Below are 21,677 nucleotides of genomic sequence, written 5' to 3'. Positions count from 1 at the left end.
TTCATTACTTATTACTGAAAGCAGTCAAATTTTTTATCAAAACTAATTTTTTTTCTTATTTCCCTTTCTTATTTTATTTTTTTATTGCAGTAACATTGGATTATAACATTATAGCTTTCAGATGTACATCGTAATATATTTCGAATTCTGTGTAGATTACATCATGTTCACCACCCAAAAACTAATTATAGTCCATCCCCTCACATGTGAGCCTAATCACCCCTTTTGCCCTCCACCCTCCCCCCTTCCCCCATGGTAACCACCAATCCAATCTCCGTTGCTATGTGTTTGTTTGTCATTGTTTTTATCTTCTACTTATGAGTGAGATCATACGGTATTTGACTCTCCCTCTGACTTATTTCACTCAGCATAATACCCTCAAGGTCCATCCGTGTTGTCACACATGGCCAGATTTCATCATTTCTTATGGCTGAGTAGTATTCCATTGTGTATAAATACCACATCTTCTTTATCCATTCGTCCCTTGATGGGCGCCTAGTTTGCTTCCAAATCTTGGCTATTGTGAATAATGCTGCAGTGAACATGGGGGTGCATATATCTTTATGCATTTGTGTTTTCAAGTTCTTTGTATAAATACCCAGCAGTGGCATAGCTGGATCATATGGTAGATCTATTCTTAATAATGACAGATGGCTTGTTGAAACATAAATAATATGATGTCCCTCCAACTGTTCTAGTCCTGTTAGTATTATTCTCTTTCTTAAAAAAAAAAAAAAAAATTGCAGCCAGCCTGGTGGAACAGCAGTTAAGTTCACATGTTCTGTTTCGGCGGCCCAGGGTTTGCCGGTTCGGATCCCGGGTGCAGACCTATGCACCGCTTGTCAAGCCATGCTGTGGCAGGCATCCCACATATAAAGGAGAGGAAGATGGGCACAGATGTTAGCTCAGGGCCAGTCTTCCTCAGCAAAAAGGAGGAGGATTGGTGCTGGATGTTAGCTCAGGGCTAATTTTCCTCAAAAAAAAAAAATCAATTAAATGTTGTCACAACTTCTTGGAAATATCTATTATAAACATTCTCACTTGATTGGAACCCCACAAAGAGTTGAAGACCCCAAGAGATGACTGTTATAATTCAGCCCCCAAATAAAAAAGTATATGTCACTAGTAGTTTCACATAACATTAGAAACACAAGATGAAACCATTCATAGGCTTGAAGCCATTTTTTGAACAATTTTAATATAATCTAAGACATGTAAGATGATGTTTGTGTCACACAATTTGTAAGATAACATCTTCAGATGAGCCAAGCTGTAAAGCCTTTTCATATATACTTTCTCGTGAAAAGTAGTTCTGAGCTCAAACACACCCCCAACACTGCCAGAGAGAATGGAGTCTTCTGTCTCCACCATCATGGAGATGCTCCTGCGTTCTTCACCCAATTTCCCTCCTGTTCCCTATCTTCCCCTGCTTTTGGTTTTTGCCTCATTTTGGTGTACGGTGCCCCTTGGTATCCAAGGGGGATTGGTTCTAGGAACCCCCAAAGATACCAAAATCCGTGGATTCTCAAGCCTCTTATATGATAGGACGTAGTACAATGAACACAGTGGGGCCTTCCATATCTGTGGGTTTCACATCCATGGATTCAGCCAACTGCAGATCAAATCAGTGGATGCAAAACCCATGGATATGGGGGGCTGACTAGTACATCCTCCAGAAATTCTCCCTGAGAAGGAGTGAATGAGGACGTCGTGACCCACGTTCACTAGAAAACAGAGCCTGAAGCAACTGTTAAGTGCTGATTCTTTATTTCGGAGATGCAATCCTAGATTTGTTAGCAACTAGTTTTGTTGAGAAATAAGTCTCATAGGAACATTCTTGTACAAGTCTTATGTTTTCATTTCTCTTTGGTAAATACCCAACCATAGAATTGCTGAATCATATGGTAAGTGTATGTTTAACTGTATTAGAAATCACCAAAAGATTTCCAAAATCATCATGCCATTTTACATTCCCAGCAGCAAAGTAGGAAAGTTCCAGTTGCTCCATATCCCCAACATTTGGTGTTTTCAGTCTTTTTAATATTACCGCTCTAGCAGGTATGAGGAGATGAAGTATTGTGGTTTTAATTTGCATTTCGTTGATGACTGATAATATTGAGCATCTTTTATGTCCTTTTTGACCATTTGTATATCCTTCACAGTGAAATATCTTAAGTCTTTGGTCCATTTTTATCAGGTTGGTTGGTTCTTATTGATTTGTAGGAGTTCCTCATATATGCAATCACAAGTCCTTTTCAGATACATGTTTTGTGAATATTTTATCCCCGTCTGAGGTTTGCCTTTTTGTTTTATAACGATGTCTTTTAATAGGCATAAATTTTTTATTTTGATGAAGTCACACGTATCAGTTCTTTTCTTTGCCAATCCCAATAATATTCTGTTCTTTTTATGGGACATTTTATAGTTTAACTTTTATTTTTAGGCCTATGAATCTTTGTAAGTTTAGTTTTTACATTTATGTCTATGATCCACCTCAAATCAATTTGTGTTTATGATGTGATGTAGTTACCAGATGCCTGTGGATGGTAGGGAACGTGGAAAGCCCTTTGAATATCTAACTATCAGCTCATTGTTGAGTGGCTTTTTCATAAAATATATACCATTGTCAGACTGAAGATGGTCTGGAAAGCCAAAAACATAGCACAATTAGTTTCAAGGGTCACAATTATGTAGCCTGAGTTAACTCTGTTGTAAGTGTCAATAGCAGTGAGGCAGAACAAATAACCCCAAAAGTACGTCTGCCGGGAGCAGGCAGGAGCAATGCCTCCTCTTCTACTGCGAGGCCAATGGGTCAATTCCTGACATGCAGCAGCAGCCTCTGCATCAGAACTTGGAGTCCTTTACTAGGTGCCCCTCTGTGGTGGTGGGAGTATTGCCATGTGCAGCACAGTAAGAGGTCCAGGCAGCAATGGCGGTGGTCTGGGAGGTGCAGCCTCTATAAGCAGCTTGATTCCAGTTGGTCTCATCAAAGGATAGGCCCTCACTTGCACATAGACATGAGCATCCCAGACAGGTGATCAGCACCTGTGATTTGTTATCACATTTTTTGGCTCCATCAAGAAAGGTCTTTAATCTACCGGTCTGTAGTTTTTCAAGTGACAGATCAAACTGCTAGACCAACCAGTCCAAGGATCAGTAAAATAGAGCAAGCTTCATCAAGACAGTGCTGGCCAGAACTATGAGAACAGCCTTGAGTCCAGCCCACTGAACAGAGTGACCAGGTCCACTTCCAGTTCTGCAGAGCTGGCACTGGGGCCAAACAGCCACCCCAGCCCAGTGTTTCCCTCCAAGTTTCAGCTTAGCCAAAGTGTCAGGGAACCAGCCTGGACATTTAGGGGACTCTGCATCAAGGGCCCTGTTGAGCCAGAGGCTTTGGTTCAGGCATCAGAGAGGGCAATAGTTTCTTCTAGAGGGGCAGCTGCCACTTTTTCATGTAAAGCCAAGATGCTGCTGCGACCAGGCCAGCTGTGTGCTTGAATATACCATTTGCATCTGACAAGTGATCCCTGTTGGGCCTTTCTCACTTTATTACTCACTCAAGCTGAGTTGACCCACCCCAAAATGGAAATATCAGACCAGAGTCACTGGGCCCCCATGGGTGATATGTTCAGTTTTGACAAGAGCTCAGCAGCAGGTCAGTTGCTACTTTCCCAAAGGGATGAATTTAGCAGCCATGTCAGGGAGATGACAAGTCTGAAACCCCAAGGGACACCTCCAGGTGGAGGCCACTTCCCCCTGCCAGAGGTTCTAGTCAGCAAAAGTATCAGTCACAGACACTTGTAGCCTGAAGGGCCATTGTGGTTATACCCAAAGGTAGAGAAGGTGCCAGAGCTTGCTGGATCACTTCCAACGTGGCCACATGGGCTGGCTCTACTCAAAGGAAGCTGATTTGCAGGATGAACGTCGTAAAGGACCAAATAGAGTGCCCCAGTGAGGCACATTCCATGTCCAACTCAGAGCCAAAGGAAGTGTCTCCTTTTGATAGTTGGGGGCAAGGGGGGTGGGGTTGAAGAAACAGCACTTTTTCCTTGACTGCCAGAGGGCTTAAGTATTGTGAACTCAGGCTAGCATCCCAAGAAACTTGACTTGGTGAGCAAGGCTGTGAATTTTGTTGAGACTTATCAGCCCCCCAGCTGGCTGAGATATATCACACAATCTGGGCCCCTGAAGCTGAGCATCTGACTTGCCAGCCAACAGACGTCATGTACAGAGTGAAAGCTTGGACACGGTGGGGAGAGGCCCTCATGCTGAATCCTGACCCATCTGCTGGTGGTTAATGGCAGGGGAGCTTTCCCCATTAGTGTATCTCCTCCTGTGGTTCTTCTAATTGGGAGAATCACCTCTGGCACTTATGGGATGGGACATTCATTCATATAACCTCTCAATTCTTATGGTACATTCAGGTATAGAAGCAGCAACAAGACTACATTGGATTGGCCCAAAGGGCATCACACACAAGGTCACATGAGCTTCCATTTCCCACTGTTAACCTACCCAAGCCCCCATCAGTTGAATTCAGATGCCCCTTCCTCCATAACTGGGTAGGATGGTGACTTTGGCACCTGTAACCAGCAGAGTCATAGACGTTTGAGTTCCTCTCCTCCATGAATTCCCCCAGCACACTTGGACAGGTACACGTGACCTTTAGTCCCCCTTTGGTGCAGGGATACCTAGGCCCCGTCCCTAATGATCTTTTGTGAAAGTAGCTGATGTCGAGTAGAGAAGAAGGGAGGGGACCAGGAGGTGCAGGGAGCCAGCAGCTCTCAGCCAGTCAGCCAGGCACTGTTACTTTCACTGCTAAGTACATTGCCCAGCTCAACAAAATGAACTTCCGGTGTTTTGATCCACCCAAAGTCCTATATCAGCTTTGAGAGACTCCTTGGACCTCCTCCTCACATGAGAGGAGGGTGAACAGTAGCCACCATTCATTCCTACCTCTCACTGCTCAGCCTTTTAACATCTATTAACAGATGGGACAGTGGGACCTTACTCATTGCCCCCTTGCCCACAGCTTGAGGAAAAGCATTCCCTGCAGAATCCTGGAGAATTTTCTCCTATTCCCTAACCTGGCCCATGAAGCCCCATGTCTTGTCTCTTTCAAAAAGCCCTGTCTCTGTCAGCATCCCGTCTTTATGTATAAAGAACTGTGAGGGTTTGAGATCTTACTCTGCTTGCAAGCCAGCTAGTCAGCCTGCTACAGGTTCATGGAGGCTGGCGGAAGACGTAAGACTCCTGGGTCAGGGACAAAGGACTTACTCACAGCACAGCAAGTAGCATGAGTTTCTTGTTTGTGTCAGTTCCTTTTGCTCCCCAAACCTCATGGGGTGATGCAGAAGCAGGCACATGTGGATCCTGTGCATGTAGTGGGTTTGCATCACCGCTGAGGAGCCCCAAGCTTGGGAAACTCCAATCTTTTATAATGGACTGCACGCAAACCTGCCCAATCTTTGTCCTGGAGGGAGAAGTTATCTCTACTTTAGTGGATAGCGAACAGATCTATCCTCTGCCCCAGAGAGACACACTGTCTCTGTCTTTCGGGGCTGTTTGCTGTACAGCCATCCTTGAAAAGATTTTTCATCCTGTCAGAGTCGTCATTGCCTCTGTAAGATGCACAGAAATGTGAGGCCCATGGAAAATTGCCTCCTAACGCTTCGCTTTTGGAGAGACTTTACACTAAAGGTTTTAGCCTCCTGCCTCTCTCAGTCCCAGTGTTAGCAAATGTCCCGATGGGGCCAACCAATGTGTTGAGACCCCAAGTCACCACCACCAGCTCTTCTGGTGTTTGTATCTCCATCACTGACCCTCCACCGGCGTTGCCTGCACCCTTAACTTTCCAAAGTCTTCAGGCAAGAGCTTGTTGTACTCTGTGGACCCTCCCTATGGTGATTCCAGACTGGCTGCTTTTCAAAGCTTTCTGCTCAGGTTTTCAGCCTCTCACTCTGTATGCAGCAAAGGACCTCAGGAAAAAGCTACTTATGTGCTTAAGGCCTCCAAAGTCTTACCCAAAGCTGCGCTGTTTTCTCTCTGCTTGGAGTGGCCCTCCACCAAGCTTTGCACCAACATTAGTGTGTGTTCTCAGCCATCTACCCCTACCCAGATTTGGCCAATGCCTCCAGGTCAAAGCTTCAGGGCTGGCTTTCCTCCCTGAGCTTCTCCTCTCGCTAGTTTCTCAGCCTATTTAATTTTGCATGCCTCCACAGCTTCCAGCTGCCCTTCTCAAGGTGATTTCTGTATTTGATCTCACTTTTCTCACTAGGGTAACCAGACAGGCAGGTTTGCCATCAGCTGCTGCATCACTCTTGGAAGCAGGAGACCACAAGTTGATTATTTTTTAATATTAATCCAATTTGTATTCCTGGAATAAATCCAACTTTGTTATAATGTAGTGATCTTCTGGGTACTACTGGATTAAGTTTGCTAAATATTTTGTTTAGAATCATTGCCCTGTTTGTTCCTGAGAGAGATACATCCATGGTCTTCTTTTCCTGGAATGTCCCTGTCAGGTTTTGGTATCAAAGTTGTATGGGCCTCACAAAACAAATGGGGAAAGTTCTCGGGTTTTCTGCTCTCTGTTCTCTCCTTAAATGTGTGGAAGAATTCACTGGTAAAGCCATTTGGGTCTAGAGTTTTCTGTGAGGGAGAAGTTTCTAATAATGAATTCAGTTTCCTTAAAGGATAGAGAGCTGTATATGTTTTCTGGTTCTCCTTCAGTCTGTTTTGGTAAATTGTGTTTTTCAAGGAATTTGTCCACTTTATTTACCATTTTCAAATGTATTGACATAAAATTATTTACAATATGCATATTATGTTTAAATATATGCTATATTTAATGTCTGTAGGTAAAGTAATGATGTTTCATTTTTCATAAATGATAGTGGAAATTTATACTTTCTCTTTCTTGACAATTCTTTTTAAGAGTTTGACAATTATATAACTCTTTTCATAGAACTGACTCTCAGCTCTGTTTGATTTTCACTATTGTATTTTTTTTCTATATTGCTGATTCTTTCCTTTACTATTTCAACCTACACTGTCGAGGTTTGATTTGCTGTTGCTAGCCTTGTGGGCACTTACAACATTTATTTTCAGCCTTTTTTGGTTTTTCTTGTGTGTATTTCAGACTATAATCTTCCCTCCCAGCACTGCTGGAGTTAGAGCCCACAGATTTTTATTATCATTCATTTCAAAATACATTCTAATTGCCTGTGATTTCTTCTTTGACCCATAAGTTATTTGAAGGGTGCTGTATAATTCCTAACATTTGAGGATTTTCAACTTTTCTTGGTTATCTCTATTCATTTCTAGCTTATATTTAGTGTGGTCAGAGCACATACTCTGGATGATTTCAAATCCTTTGAAATTTGTTGACATTTTCTTTATGGACCATCATGTGGTCAATTTTGGAAGTTTTCCATGTGACCTGAAAAGAATATATATTCATTCTGTGGTCAGTGGATTCACTGTTGTTTATATGTCTGGTAGGTCAAGTTCTTGAATTATGTTTATCTAATTTCTACTGAATTTTTTGCTTGTTGATTCTCTCATTTATCAAGAGAAGTCTGTTAAAAATCTCCAATTTTGATTTTGGATTTATTTATTTCTCTTTTGAATCTTGTCAGTTTTTGCTTTATATATTTTTAGGCTAAATTTTACGTATGTACATATTTGGTATTGTTATACTTTCCAATTGACTTGACTGTGTTATCATTATGACATATGCCTCTTTATCCTGTGCCTCAGTAAGGTCTACTTCATCTGATATCAATAAGAGCTTCACCAGCTTTACTTTTGCTTAGTTTTTGAATGGTATATCTTTCTGTACCTATTACTGTCAAGTTTCTGTGTCATTATATTTACGGTGTCTTTTGTCAACAGCATATGCTTGTTTTTTAAAGCAAGGCTGACAATCTCTGTCCTTTAATTGGAATATTTAGTTCATTCACATTTAATATAAATACTTATATATTTTGGTTTAAATCTATTATCTTGCTGTTTGGGTTTTTGTTGTTGTATTTCTTTTTTCCTCGCTCATATTCTTTTGAATTACTTAAGAATGTTTATCATTCTGTTTTCCCCTGTACTAGCTTGTCAATTATACATTCTCTTATTGTTCTTTTAGTGGTGACCCTACAGTTTGCAAAATGTGTCTGAGTTATTTGATCTTGAATTGCACTTTTACCACTTCCTGCTCAATGTAATGACCTTAGAATTTGTGTCATTTATGATGCACTCCCATATTTTGTGCTATTGCTGTCATGTGTTTAAATTCTACATATAATTTAATCCCTGGAAATGCATTTCTAGTATTGCTTTAAACAGTCAATATTCATTTACATTTCCCAACATATTTGCCCTTTCAAATCTCTTCATTCCTTCTATATACTCTGCTTCCATCCAGGATCATTTTCCTTCTGCCTGGAAATCTCCTGTTAGTATTCTTTACTGCAGATCTGATGGTGATGAATTCTGTGTTTCTCTTTGTCTGAGGTGTATAATTCTAGATTGGTAATAATATCCTTTTTACAAGAAAACCTTGCTGAGGTTTTGATAGGAATTGCTTTTAACCTATGGATCAGTTGGGGAGAATTCACATCTTTACTATGTTGAAAGGCTTCCAACTCGTAAACATGGTATGTCTCTCTATTTGTTTAGATCTTCTTTGATTTCTTTCATCAGCATTTTATAGTTTTCAGAATACAAATACTGAACATATTATGTTGTATCTATACTAAAGTATTTCATTTTTGAGTGATTATAAATGGTATGATATTTTTAAATTTGGGACTCATGTATTCATAGTATGTAGAAATAGCATTGATTTGTATATGTTGATCTTATATCCTGTGACCTTGACAAAACCTCTTACTTATAGCATTTTTTGTAGCTTCCTTCTGATTTTCTATATAAACCATCGTGTCATGATAGTTTTTCTCTTTTATCATTTTCTTTCTGTCTAGAGAGCTTCCTTTAACCATTCTTTTAAGGTTAAGTCTGTTAGAAACAAATTCTCTTGGTTTTCCTCCATCTGAGAAGGTGTTGATTTCCCTTTTATTTCTGAAGTATATTTTTGTTGGACATAGAATTCTAGATTGACAGTTCTTTCCTTTTAGCCCTTGAAAAATATTGTGCCACTTTCTTCTGACCTCTATGGTTTCTGATGAGAAATCCACTGTCATTAGAAGTGTTTTTCCCATACAGGTGTGGGGTTGTTTTTCTTTGGAAGCTTTTGAGATTCTTTTCTTTCTTTTTAGTTTCTGAAAGTTTGAGTATTATGTGTTTTTCATTAATTTCCATGTTTTTTTTTCTGTTTAGGGTTTGCTCAGCTTCTTGAATCCATATGTTTATGGGGTGTTTATTTGTTTTCCAAAATTTAGGAAATTTTCAGTGATTATTTCTTTGAATACTTATCTCATCTCTACCTTATTTCTTCTCTCCTATGGGACTCTGGTGACATGAATGTTAGATCTTTTGTTATAGTCCCACATATCCCTGAGATTTTGATCATTTTAAATGTATTTTCTCTCTGTTATTCAGATTGGGTAATTTCTATGTTCTACCTTTACATTCACTGATTTTTTCCTTCTATTCTCTCCATTCTGCTGTTGAGGACACTTGAGTTTTTAAAATCAGTTATTGCATTTTTTAGTTCCAAATTTCTCTTTTGGTTTTTCTTATCTTATATTTTTTGGGCGAGACTTTCTATATCTTTGCTGACATTTTCTATTTTTTCATTTATTTCAAATATGTTTGTAATTGCTTGTTGAAACATTTTTATGACACCTGCTTTAAAAATCCCTCTCAGATCATTCTAACATCTGTGTCATCTCGGTGTTGGTGTTGGTTGATTATTTTTTCTCATTCAATTTGAAATCTCGCTGGTTCTTAGTATAAGTGATTTCTGATTAAAAATTATACATATTGAGTATTGTTATAGGATTCTGGATCTTATTTAAACCTTGTGTTTTAGCAGACATTCTCTGGTAGGTACGGGGGCCATTGACTTGTAACTTCCAGGTGGGAATGGAAGTACAGTTTCTCCCCTCTGCCTCTGTTGAAGGATGGGTTTCTTGGTTCTACTAGGCAGGAGTCATTACCACCACATGGTAATGGAAATCCAGGCTGTCCATTGTTCCTAATTATCAGGGGTAGATTACACAGTACGTCCAGCAGGGTTGAAGAGCTGGCTCTGCACTCAGCCTTCTCTAAAACCATCTGGCAGTGGGGGAGCAGGTGTGAGTGACTCATTCCAGCCTGGCAAAGATGGAAGTCTCAGCTCCCCACTCAGCCTTTGCTGGCAGGGTAATGGTAGGATACAGTTTTTTCTGTGGTATTTGACTAGAATAGAGAAGTTATTGTCTAAGGGGTCACTGTCTTCCTAAGCTGGCCCTTTCCTGGTATCTTGTCTAAAGAAAGCATGATATTTCTTTCATCTGCTCCCATTGGTATTTCCAGGTTGCCAGCTTCTCCAGAATCTAGTCTGGGATTTGTGACGAAAAAGAAACTCCAGGGAGCCTACCACCACATTGTTCCTCAGATCCAAATGTCCCTAGCCAGCCAACTTTCTTCTCTCCACTTTTCAGTCTTCCCATGTTGTTTTACACATAATGGCTAGGATTTTTAGTTGTACAACTAGCTACAACTAATAGGGGAAAGTATGTCTACTCTATCTTTCTGGAAGCAGAAGTCTTGAGATGTGTCAATGAAATTTAACATAACTAAGTAGCTATAATGGTTTTGATGTATTAAATTAAATGTAAACCATACTTTCAGAGGTATGTATGCATCAAAAAAGAAGGATAATTTGAGGAAAAAAATAACTTTCAGGAGAGGAAACTGTATTCAAGGAAATTAAACAAAGAAAAAACTTATCTTTTGTGTAAAATATGTTCTCAAATTCAAGGAGAGAAGACTTTGGCCTTGAGTTTCTCAATCCTCTTGCTACTTGAAGGGAAGATTTGACTATTTCTTATCTTAAAGGAGAAAAGATCTATATTTTATTTGGTAAAAAATAGTCATAACACTTTGCCTTCCCACTGAATTTCTCTAGAAATCCTCTAGAAAATCATCCACTGGTGTTTCTGCTTACCTAGCAAACACACAGTGGTCCCTGCCTGTTCTGGGATTCTGTTCTAAAGTGAGAACACTTCTGTTCCAGGTCGCCTGAACTGGTGGTCCACTGTGTGCACAAGCTGCAAACGGCTTCTTCCTTTGGCCACAACAGGTGACGGGAACTGCCTTTTACACGCCGCCTCACTGGGTAAGCTCCGAAGCATAGGCAGAGGGTGACACTGCCCCAGACCTGCTCTGCACGTTGGTGAAGGACAGGCATATACTAAGTAGAGCCACACTCATCACTGTCATCTGGAAGAGTCCCCAAAGGATGGAGCCAACAATCCAGCGCACTTTTTGTCAAGTCCCTGGCAGGCTAGGGATACAGAGCACACATGAGAAAAGACCTGATATGATAGAACGGGGCAGAGCATGAACTGCAGGGATGGGGTTTAGAGATGGTGGCCTAGAGCAATCAAAGAGGACTTCCTGGAGGAGGTGGGATTTTACTGAGGCTTGAAGAACTTGAAAGAGCATAAAAGAGGACATTCCAGGCAGGGAAACTGCACGGATAAAGCATAAAGGCAGAAATTAACAGGGCGTTTGGAGGTGGGGCTCAACTGGGCTTGAGCAGGAAGTTTGGGGAACAGTGCATGAGGTTGGGTAGGTACAGAGCCACCGTCCTGACTGCAGTCAATGCACTTGGACTGACAAAAAGGCAGACATAGTTACCAGTTGGCTAAATCACAAGGGAATCAGCACAGTCAGAATATCCAACAGAGAGGGCAGCAACCTCCTCCAGTGGAAATGTGAGCTTCCTGGTCTCAAAAAGGCACACCAGCAGGTGCACCGGTGGTGGTGGCAATATTTGGGTAACTGAGGGTCACGGTAGACTTCCTAGAAGCGCAGTTGTCCCTTCTGGACCCAGCCTCACATCCATGGGACAGAACCAGTTTTGACAGGCAGGACTGGATTTGTGCCAGAGACCCTGGCGTTAGGGCCAGTTGTGCCTCATCAGTCCTCTCCAGAGACAGGACCCTCAGCTAAGAATATGATCCTTGTTGGTCAAACTTGTCCCCCAGGTAAATACAACCTTAACTCAATGCTGGGACTCAGAGTAAGGGCCAGGCCCAGACCTCTCTTCAGACCTGTAGGGAGGCCCGTTCAGGAAGAGGTGGCTAAGGAGACTGAAAGGCTTGGAGGGAAATGCACAGGGTCTGGGAAGGGCCCGGGAGGCCCAGAGGAGAGTGGAGCCCAAGGGCAAGGGGAACAGTCCACATTCCTGGGGCTTGACGAGGGGTGATGGGGAAGACAGAGCCACCACCTACCTACTCCCTTTCTGGTTGAAAATTCATACACTTCTCTTTGTTGGCATTATGAAAGTATCCGACGTTCACCATCGTGAGAAAATAAAACTCAACAATCCCACCGCCCAGCAAGGGCCACTTTCACATTTTGGTATACGACCTTGCATTCTTTTGTCTGTACTTCCAGTGAAGTTATGATCTCACTGTGCTCTCTGTTTGGAATCCAACATTTTTCCCTTAAAATTATATTGTGAATTTTCCACACTATTATTCTTCAAAACTATGTTTTTACTAGTTGTGTCATATTTCATCATCATGTATTAGCTATTCCCCAATTATGGATCATATTTCACCTTGTTTTGTATAAAACCTGGAGAAAGAACATAAAAGAAGAAATCTCTCGTCTGTGTCAAACAGCAGCCTCATTGCAAAGTCTCAGGTGTGGAAATGCCTTTGTCCTTCAGAAACTGCAGCACGCAGAGTCACCGTCCCGTCAGCACCACGGGTGGGCAAGGCCACAAATCAGAAAGCCACACACCCCTGCAGTCTTGTCTGATGGCAGGTGTTTTCCCTGTGGGCACGGTGGACCTCCTGGGTCTGCCTGGGAAGAGAAAGCCTCCCACTGGCGGCCCCGCCACCACTACGAGAAAGGCTGGGCCGTGACTGAGCCAGGGCTCAGAGCCACTTGGTTCTTTTCTCCCAGTACTTATTTCCCTTTTCTACTCAAAATGCTAAACCCCGGAGAAGCAAGACTGCCCGAGCAGCAGTGCAACCCTTGCCAGAGTGCTACTGAACCTACTGAGCTGGCCTGACGTTGGCCTAGGGTCATAGGGCTCACATAGAAATGACAGGCATCCTGGAGTCAGGTTTGTGGGCAAACTTGTGTGGGACAAGGAGACCCTCTTTGCAAGAGAGACCCAAACAAGGAGCCATGGGAGCTTACACAGGAAACAGGACTTGCCCTGCCTGCAGGCACGTCTGAGGGGTGAGGAAGATGGGCTGGGCCTGTTTACAAGGAGCACTGATGGCCACTTCCCTCCCACTGCATTGTAGTAAAAGACAAAAGCCTGGCTTGATGGAAAACCCACAGCAGCCCCTGGTTTTTGCATATTTTTGCACTAATGGATGCATAGCCAGATTAAGCCTTTAAAAATGTCAGTCAGTGCAGGCACTCCTCTTTGGAAAGTTCTCCAGAGGCTCCCAGCTCACTTCAAAGCCACCTTTTTACTCCCCACCTTGTCCCCTGGATCCCAGCACCAGCTACCTCTCCCTCTTGCTGTTTCTCAAGTATGCCATGTGGGCCCCCTTGGGGTCTGTCCTGGCCTTTCTCTCTGCCTGGGATGGTGACTCAGCTCCCTCCTTCACCTACTCAGGTCTTTGCTCTGCTGTCTCCGTTCACCCCATGACCAATACCACCACTCTGTTCATCACTCCTTGTGGTACATGCTCATTCAGTGGCTGCCTCACCTCCCCACAATGTGTTCTGTGAGATTTTAGGAACTTAGTCTGTCCTGGTGGCTGCTGTCTGTATTCCCAGCACCTAGGATAGTGCCTTACCCCTATTATGAAATAAATATGGAATTAATTAAGTGGAATTAATGGGATTCAAGGAAATTAATGAATGAATAAATGAATGAATGGATTCCCCCACTCTTTCCCCATAGCCAGGGCTGTACCTCTCATTGGTGATTCTTCCGTTGGTTGGGTTTCTTGACCATGTCTGAGGTGTCTGAGCACATGCTCAGAGATGCCTAGCTTGTCTTTGTGACCCCTCCACACTCAGCACAGGCTGGGGAGGGGGTGGAGGGATAATGCAGGCACTCTCTCCTGAGTCCAAATGTGTGCAGTGGTGTCCACTGACTCTGCTTCTCAGGAGGTCAAGATGCCTTAGGGCTGCAGACATCGGATGTGGCAGATCCTAGAGGAGGCCAAGGTCTAATTGCCATCCTGGCTTGGGGCCTTTGTGAGGATGCACAACCAGCTTTTCCCCACATCCTATCTCTCACTCAAACACAAGACCTGGACAGCGGACATTGGGTCCCTCAAAGCAAACCTGAGAGATTGCGAGTGGCTTGCCAAGGGTCCCAGAGAGAGGCAGCACTTGGTTTCACCTACTATTGTTTCGCTAAGAAGGGGATATGCTCCTTCATTCATTCGCCTACTTACATCAACGGGAAACTGGGAAAAGGAACAGAGGGGAATTGCTAGCTAATCGTGAGAACTGAACAGCCGACTAAAGAGTTATCATTGTGCATGCAGATGCGGGAGGCCAGGTCTGGTAGTTGTAGTGGTTTGAGTTACGTCCTGGTTTGTCCCCCTTCTCACATCCGGTCTCTCTCCTCTGCTCCTCATGGACCTCCCGGCTGCAGGAATGTGGGGGTTCCACGACCGGGACCTGGTTTTGCGGAAAGCTCTCTACACCATGATGAGGACAGGGGCTGAGAGGGAAGCCCTGAAGCGGAGGTGGAGGTGGCAGCAGACGCAGCAGAACAAGGAGGTTGGTACCTATGGTGTGTCCAGAGCCTAGAACCCACACCAGGCACAGCCACGGGCCATGGTGGAGTCCAGAACTGGGCCCCAAGGCCAAGTCCGTCTTGTGAGGCTAAGCAGAAATGGCTTCTGGGACTAGTAAGGCCTCCCTAATTTAAATCCACTGAAGAGGAGCCCACTGCAATAGCTCAGCCCTGTCACCCAGTGACCACACGTCCACTCACACCAACCATCCTGGCGTAATTATGAAACCAACCACCTTCACTCTCAGAGCTGCCCCGGCTTGGATGATGAATTGTATGGTCACCTATGTCAGGTCACTGCTGGTGGCAGTGTGAAGGCTGGGTGCAGCCGCAGGGTGACCCTGGCACTGCCCACGGCCCCAGCCCTTGTGCATATGCTCAATCCAAAGAGAATCCCAGTCACCCTGACCACGGTGAACATTAGTACTTTGCTGTCCTAGAAGAATCTGCCTGCTTTGATTGGAGTTGGCCCATTACCTGTTTCAACTTTTTAATCGTCTGCCCCCAGCCTGATGTGTGCATGGGTTAATGTCTGGTTGTTCCCACACCCTGGGAATGACCATCGCTGCTGGGGGCACTCCCAACAGCGTTGAAATTAGAGATTGGGGGTGCTGAAAGAATATTGTTGTTAGCAAGTGGGGACAGCTGGTAGCCACTAACAGGTGTGCCCCGCTGGGTCCTGGTCAGGCTTGGACGAGCCAGGAGGTCCTGCTCAGCTGCCCAGGCTCACCTGGGTGGGGAGGGTGAGGAGGCCAGCCCGCCACCTCCTGAACTGGCTTCCCTTCGTGCCAGTCAGGGCTGGTGTACACCGAGGAGGAGTGGGAGCGAGAGTGGACGGAGCTGCTGAAGTTGGCCTCCAGCGAGCCGCGTACGCACTTCAGCAAGAACGGCGGCACGGGCGGGGGGTAAGTGCTGCCCCCCAGCCCCCCTCCCTGCTCTCCCCAAAAGTCACCTTGAGCTCCAGGTGGCTAGGAACAGTGTGGGAACTGTTGCAAGGGAGCGTGTAATACCCCTGAGCCGAGGGAGACACGAACACTCCTGCCTTCAGACTTTAGATTCAAGGACGAACGGCGGGGCTGTGGGGAATGGCTGGACCCCTGTCAGATGTTCGGGGAAAGCGTACACAGCCCCCACATGCATTTTGGGGCACAGCAGCGGCACAGCACTCACACAGACTGTGCCCTACTGCAGGCGGCAGCGGGGCAGGGGCTCACTGACAGCCAGCCTTTGGAGGTGGCACAGGACAGTGGTAGTTCTCGCACTCTGCCATTGCGCTCGCTAGGCTCTGAAGCCTCAGGCTGCTGGGGTTGGGTTTTTTCAACTAAATATCTATTTAATTACTGGCTTCAAGAAGTCTCAATGAAGGGGCCAGCCCGGTGGTGCAGCGGTTAAGTGTGCACGTTTCGCTTCTGCAGCCCAGGGTTTGCCAGTTCAGATCCCGGGTGCACACATGGCACCACTTGTCAAGCCATGCTGTGGCAGGCGTCCCGCATATAAAGTGGAGGAAGATGGATACGGATGTTAGCTCAGGGCCAGTCTTCCTCAGCAAAAAGAGGATTGGTGGCAGATGTTAGCTCAGGGCTAATCTTCCTCAAAACAAATAAATAAATAAAATAAAAAATAATAAATTAAAAACAGAAAAAAAGAAGTTGCAATAAAAGGAAAGGATCATTAAGTGAGCCCAGCATCTCCCAAATGTGCTCCGTGGATGCCATGTGTGTTCCTGCAAAAAGGCCTTGCTGTTATGCACGTGTAGAGAGGAGCTTGTTCCTGCAGACCCAGCCCAAGTGTCCCAGTGTGGGAATGGAGAGTGCAGCCCAGCATTTCAAAAAGCAGGCATATGCCCTGGTTCCTACTTTTTGAAGCCAAGGGCCAAGTTGTCACCCTTAGAAAAAAGTTCCAGCCAAAAACAAGAGAGCTTGACTGTTGACAACGAGGAGACCCAAGAAAGGATGCGACACCAGTAGACAGTCCCTATGGGCAGTGTGTCCTGGCCGGCCGGTAGGTTCCTAGGCCCTGCCTCTCAGCGTCTGGGTCCTCAGCCACTGGCAGCTGGCCCCGTGCTTCCCAGGCCCAGCAGTCGATCAAGGCCTTTCAAAGACGAGAATCAGATATGGAAAACCAACCAACACAATTCCTACAGAGTTGTTTTGTCATTTTGCTTTAATAATGTGGCATCTCAGCACCAAAAGTCTGTTTTGTTTAAGGACATTTTGGAGCAAATATTCTAAAGACTCAATCCATTCATGAGAACTCTGCTCTCTACATTTCCATGCCCCCTGAGTGGCGCCTGCCATGGGTCTAAAACATTGCTTAGCATCCTTTTCGTCTTTGCCCCTCTGGCACCTGCCTCAGGCAGACGCTGCATAGATGCAGATGGATTAGATCAAGCCCAGTGTCTCTTCTGGGTGGGGGAGGGTGGGGAAAGGCAACAGCAATCATAAGAATGTTAACAAGTGACCACTATCACATACTGTGTCCCCTGAGTCCCCCCATCCAGAGGCACTTGGCCCACGGTCACATGGCTCATCAGGCCTGTCTGACTCCTAAAGCCCCAGCCTCAGCCCCTGCTCCCTGGGACCCTAGAGAGCTCACAACTGAGTGGGAGTGAATAGGGTCACAGGAAAGGCACTCTGGTGTGGCTGAGACCTGCCAACCCAGCAATAGCTGTCATGTGCCTCCAAATGCCCCCTCCTCTCAGGACCCCTTCACCATCAATTTGGTCTCAGTTGTAAAGATGAAAATGTTTCTAGTCAGGAGCAATGAATGATAGATGAAAGATGTTATTTTTCCCCCCAAGACATTCCCTGCTCTTTTTGAGTCTGCTCCACTGCAACATGGACCAGCAGGTTTGGGGAGCAGGTAAGTATCCTGCTGTCCGCTGGTCTCCTCTTCTATCAGGCAGCATGGGGGTGTTGGGGAGGGGCCAACCAACACCCTGCAGGCCAGGAACTCTGACACCCGCCAGAGTCCCAGGAGCACCCCCCTTGCTGTTCATCTGCACAGAGCAGCACAAGGAAATGCTCTTCAGAATGGTGTCCAAGCCCTTGTAGCTGGTTTCTCCTGGATTTTAAATGGTTCCAGGGGCTCGAATCCTCCCTCTATGGCCCTCCTCTGCCTGGGTGCAGGGTTTTTTGGCCTGATGTCTGCAGCCCTAAGGGCTGTGTTTGGGCTCTAGATTGGTCACCTGGATCCCACAGCAGCAGGTAAATCCCAGAAGGAGGCGAGCAGCTGCAAGACCAAGGCTATTTTGATGCTGATGTGTTACTTTTGTAAACGTGGGTGTGCTCTGTGTGAGACACCAGCATTTAGTCACTCTCATCTGACCTTTCCACCTTCTCCTCCCTTCCAGATAGCTCTTGTGCAGTCAAGCTAACAGATAATAATAGTGGGTTCCTCCCTCCAGGAGCGTTTTCCCTGCTGTGGGGTCCCACCTTCCCTTGGGGTTCGGAAGCCCAAAAAGATACTTTTTTTCAGTGAGTTGTCGGCATCTCTGCATTTTGCCTCTGTCTTCCCTGGATGAGGTTGAACTGAGGGATGCAGAACATCCTTGGAGCTCGAGAGCCACAGAGACTGGTACCCAATGCCTGCCCAAGGCTCTGAAGACAGAGGCTGGCCAGCTCCCAGGTCCTCAGGGCTGTAGGGGGCCATCTGAGGCTGTGCATGCTTCCTGAGCACTAGACGTGAACCCTAGGAGGAGGCCTGAACTGGGATGTCTTTAGGAGGACTCTGCCTACGATGATGGTGACCCCAGAGGCCAGGCCTGAAGGGCTGTCACAAGCCATCAGCTCAGGGCACCGCCACCTCTGTCTGGGGAAATGAGGGCAGAGATCATCAGCTCGGGGGAGGGCTGAAGACCTGCAAAAGCACTTCCTTAGAAACGAGGTCAGTATTCAGACCTCCAATGAGCCCAGCGGGTACCCAAATGAAGAGTCAAGAAGGATTTTGCTGGCCTCTAGCGTCTCCTCTCTGGCCTGTGCTGACCCATCAGGGCTCATTCAGAAACCTCATTCCTGTGGATGAAGGACAAGGGCAGCAGCGCTGGCCCTTCCCTCTGTCCTGCTCCTTGCCCAGCTGCTGGCCCTCTGGTACTGGGACAGATGGAAACAGACCCTCTTCTGCTCCCTGGCATGGACACTGGCCTGGCATCATTTTTTATACTTGTTACTTTCACAGAAAACAACCAGGTTAAGTATCTAAAGAGGTTGGAAGGGACTGAAGGCCAGACTTGGATGTGAGCTTGGCCCTCGTCCTCTCTTCCTCCTGCACCACTCACAGTGACCATCCCCAGGCTCACTGGCAGAGCCCAGGCAGGAGACCCTGGAGGCAGGGATGAATGTCTACTGCTCACCTGAGGGGAAGGGTGGAGACCAGGCTGGCATGTAGGCAGGGCAGCCACGAGCCAGACAGCTGCTGTGGACAGGCTGCTCAGGGCTGATGCCCCAAAGTATGTGATTGCGGAGCAGGGAGCCCTTGAAGACCCTGGGAGGCAAGGCCAGTGTGGGTTTCCTGTTGAGCTTCAGATGCCGAGAAAGACTGGCAGATGGCACCCATGGACACAGGCACAGCCCAGTGAAGAGTCAGGACCCAGGCAGGGCAGGGCACACTCAGAAGTGCAGGACGAACTCCCTCTGATGCTCCTACATGCAAATCAAGACGTCAGTTTCTCTGTGGCTAAAACAAGAGTAATCAGTTGTTCTGTGCTGTTGCTGCTCCAAAGACCCTCGGAGGCACCACATGTGAAATGCAACCCTCCAAAACGCTGCTGGGCTTTTCATGGCCCTCTCCAACCAAAAGAGAACTCAGCACACCATCACCATAGCTGCCATCCTGAGTGTTCAAGCCCTCGTGGGGGGCTGTGGGGAGAAGGATACTCCTCAGAAGGAAAACATGGAGGAAAGAAGGAACTAGCTCCACCCTAAGTCTTGCAGTTCTGCACAGAAACCAGTGCTGAAGTGAAGTTGCCTATCACCAGCTTGCACGTGCAGACCCCCCCCCCCCCCAGCATGCCACACACACTCTGGGAAAAGAGCATGTGTGCAAGAGGAAGAACCTGGTTACTTGTTCTAAAACTGATAAAATCTCTGAAAAGAGTTAGCGAAGACCTCCGTGTGCTGTTCTGGTTTCAGGGCAACTGAGAAAGGAGGATAAGGAAGACAGTCCTGCCTGGTGGACCCCAACCAGAGAACCAGACTTAAATGACGTGGGTTATAGTCTTGGGCTGGGCATGTGGCCTTGGGCATGTCTCCCAAGCTCTGAGCCTCAGTTTTGTTCATCTGTTAAATGCACTTGGTAGTAACCTCCCTGCCAGGCTGTGTGAGTTTTCAGTGGTTGTATAGCAAACCACCCCAAAACCGAGGGTCCTAAAGCAACAGCCATTGAATTTGCTTATATTTTGGGGGTCAGCTGTCTGGTCTAGAATTGCCTGGAGCCACTCAGGGGCTGCAGTCATCTGGCAGTTGGTATGGATGGGGCTGAATGGTCCAAGAGCACCTCATTCACAGCTCTGGGCCTGGGAACTAGCTTTCTCTGAGCCTCTGTCCATCTGTGCTTTTATCCTTGAGGAGGCCAGGCTCCTGACAATACAGTCTCAGGGCAGGAAGAGAGAGCGGCCTCCAGTGTGCAGGTGCTTCTCAAGCCTCTGCTTGCATCACGTTTACTAATGTCCCATTGGCCCACACAAGTCACTTGGCTGAGCAGCCTCAGGGCAGAGAGATAGACTCCATCCTTGAGGAGAGGAGGGGCAAAATCACCTTGCAAAGGGACAAGTGCACAGGAGTAGGAGGGATCTGTCGCCATTAAAGCAAGCTGTCCTGTGTTCTGATGCTGTTGGTGAGAGGTGGCAAAATCACAGATTTGAAAGTGTTTGGAAAGGGGTTTTTTTACAACTGTAAAAGTAATGTTTATTAAGACGTTGTCACACTCATTCTGTATTGGCATGCCTGCTGCCCATATGGTATGTTGTAAAGGCCCATCCCAATATCTGACGTGTGTTCCTCCTCCCTGACTTTCCAGTGGCTCCTCTAAGTGTCTGATATCCCCCCCTTAGAAATTCATTCCTTTGAGTCTTGAAGGCTTTGGGACTTGTAGGAGCTTTCAGGCGTCACTCTGATTGTGGAGCAAATCCCTCCAATCACCTTATGCATCTGGATTACTGCACTGTGTACCTTCTGGCCTGATTTCCAGAGACAGGTCTTATGGGAATGGAACACAAAAAAATGGCTTATTAGATTATGCTGGGCACAGCAGAGGAAGAGAGAGAGGAAGGAGTGTACCTCTGCTGAGCACCTACCTACCTGCCCTTTATCATTCCGGCATTATAAATTAGGCGTGATCTCGCTTTATAAACTAAGAAACTAATGCTCAGAGAGGTTAATTGACTTACCCCCATTTTGTGACTGGTGGGGCTAGAATGCAGACCCAGAGCTGTCTGAATCCAGAGCCCTGGGGTTTCCCAGAGCATACACTGGGACAAGCTTCAGTAGCTTCTTAAGAAAGTACACTGCAGATAGACTTTTTGACTCCTCGCATATCTGAATTCATCTTTATTCTCTGTCACCCTTGGTGGATAATTTGGCTAAGTATAAAATTCTCACTTTAAATTCATGAAATGAGCTATGTCGTCAAAGAAAAATCAGACAAAAAGATGTCAGCTTCCTGGCACTCAGTCCAGATTGGCTAATTTGAAATGAGAAACAATTATATGAAATCCAAAGACTAAATATATTCAACTTCTTGCTTCATGTTTACAAGCTCTGAATAAGATTTATTCATAAACTCAACATGT

General features: G+C 45.7%; 1 protein-coding gene across 5 annotated transcripts in view; it reads left to right on the top strand.

The window, feature by feature from the left end:
• The window catches only part of OTUD7A (OTU deubiquitinase 7A), a 379,739-nt gene that overhangs the window by 306,803 nt on the left and 51,259 nt on the right, over positions 1–21,677 (top strand). For all 5 annotated transcript variants that reach the window (XM_023651659.2, XM_070268408.1, XM_023651663.2 and 2 more), the window contains exons 7-9: positions 11,177–11,278; positions 14,747–14,874; positions 15,683–15,795. In XM_023651659.2, coding sequence (XP_023507427.2) covers positions 11,177–11,278; positions 14,747–14,874; positions 15,683–15,795 — 343 coding nt within the window. The remainder of the gene's footprint in view (positions 1–11,176; positions 11,279–14,746; positions 14,875–15,682; positions 15,796–21,677) is intronic.

Source organism: Equus caballus, chromosome 1, assembly GCF_041296265.1.
Source record: "Equus caballus isolate H_3958 breed thoroughbred chromosome 1, TB-T2T, whole genome shotgun sequence".
NCBI classification, from domain to species: Eukaryota; Metazoa; Chordata; class Mammalia; order Perissodactyla; family Equidae; genus Equus; species Equus caballus.
The sequence above is the reverse complement of the archived record's forward strand: the minus strand, read 5'-3'. Positions and strand labels throughout refer to the sequence as shown.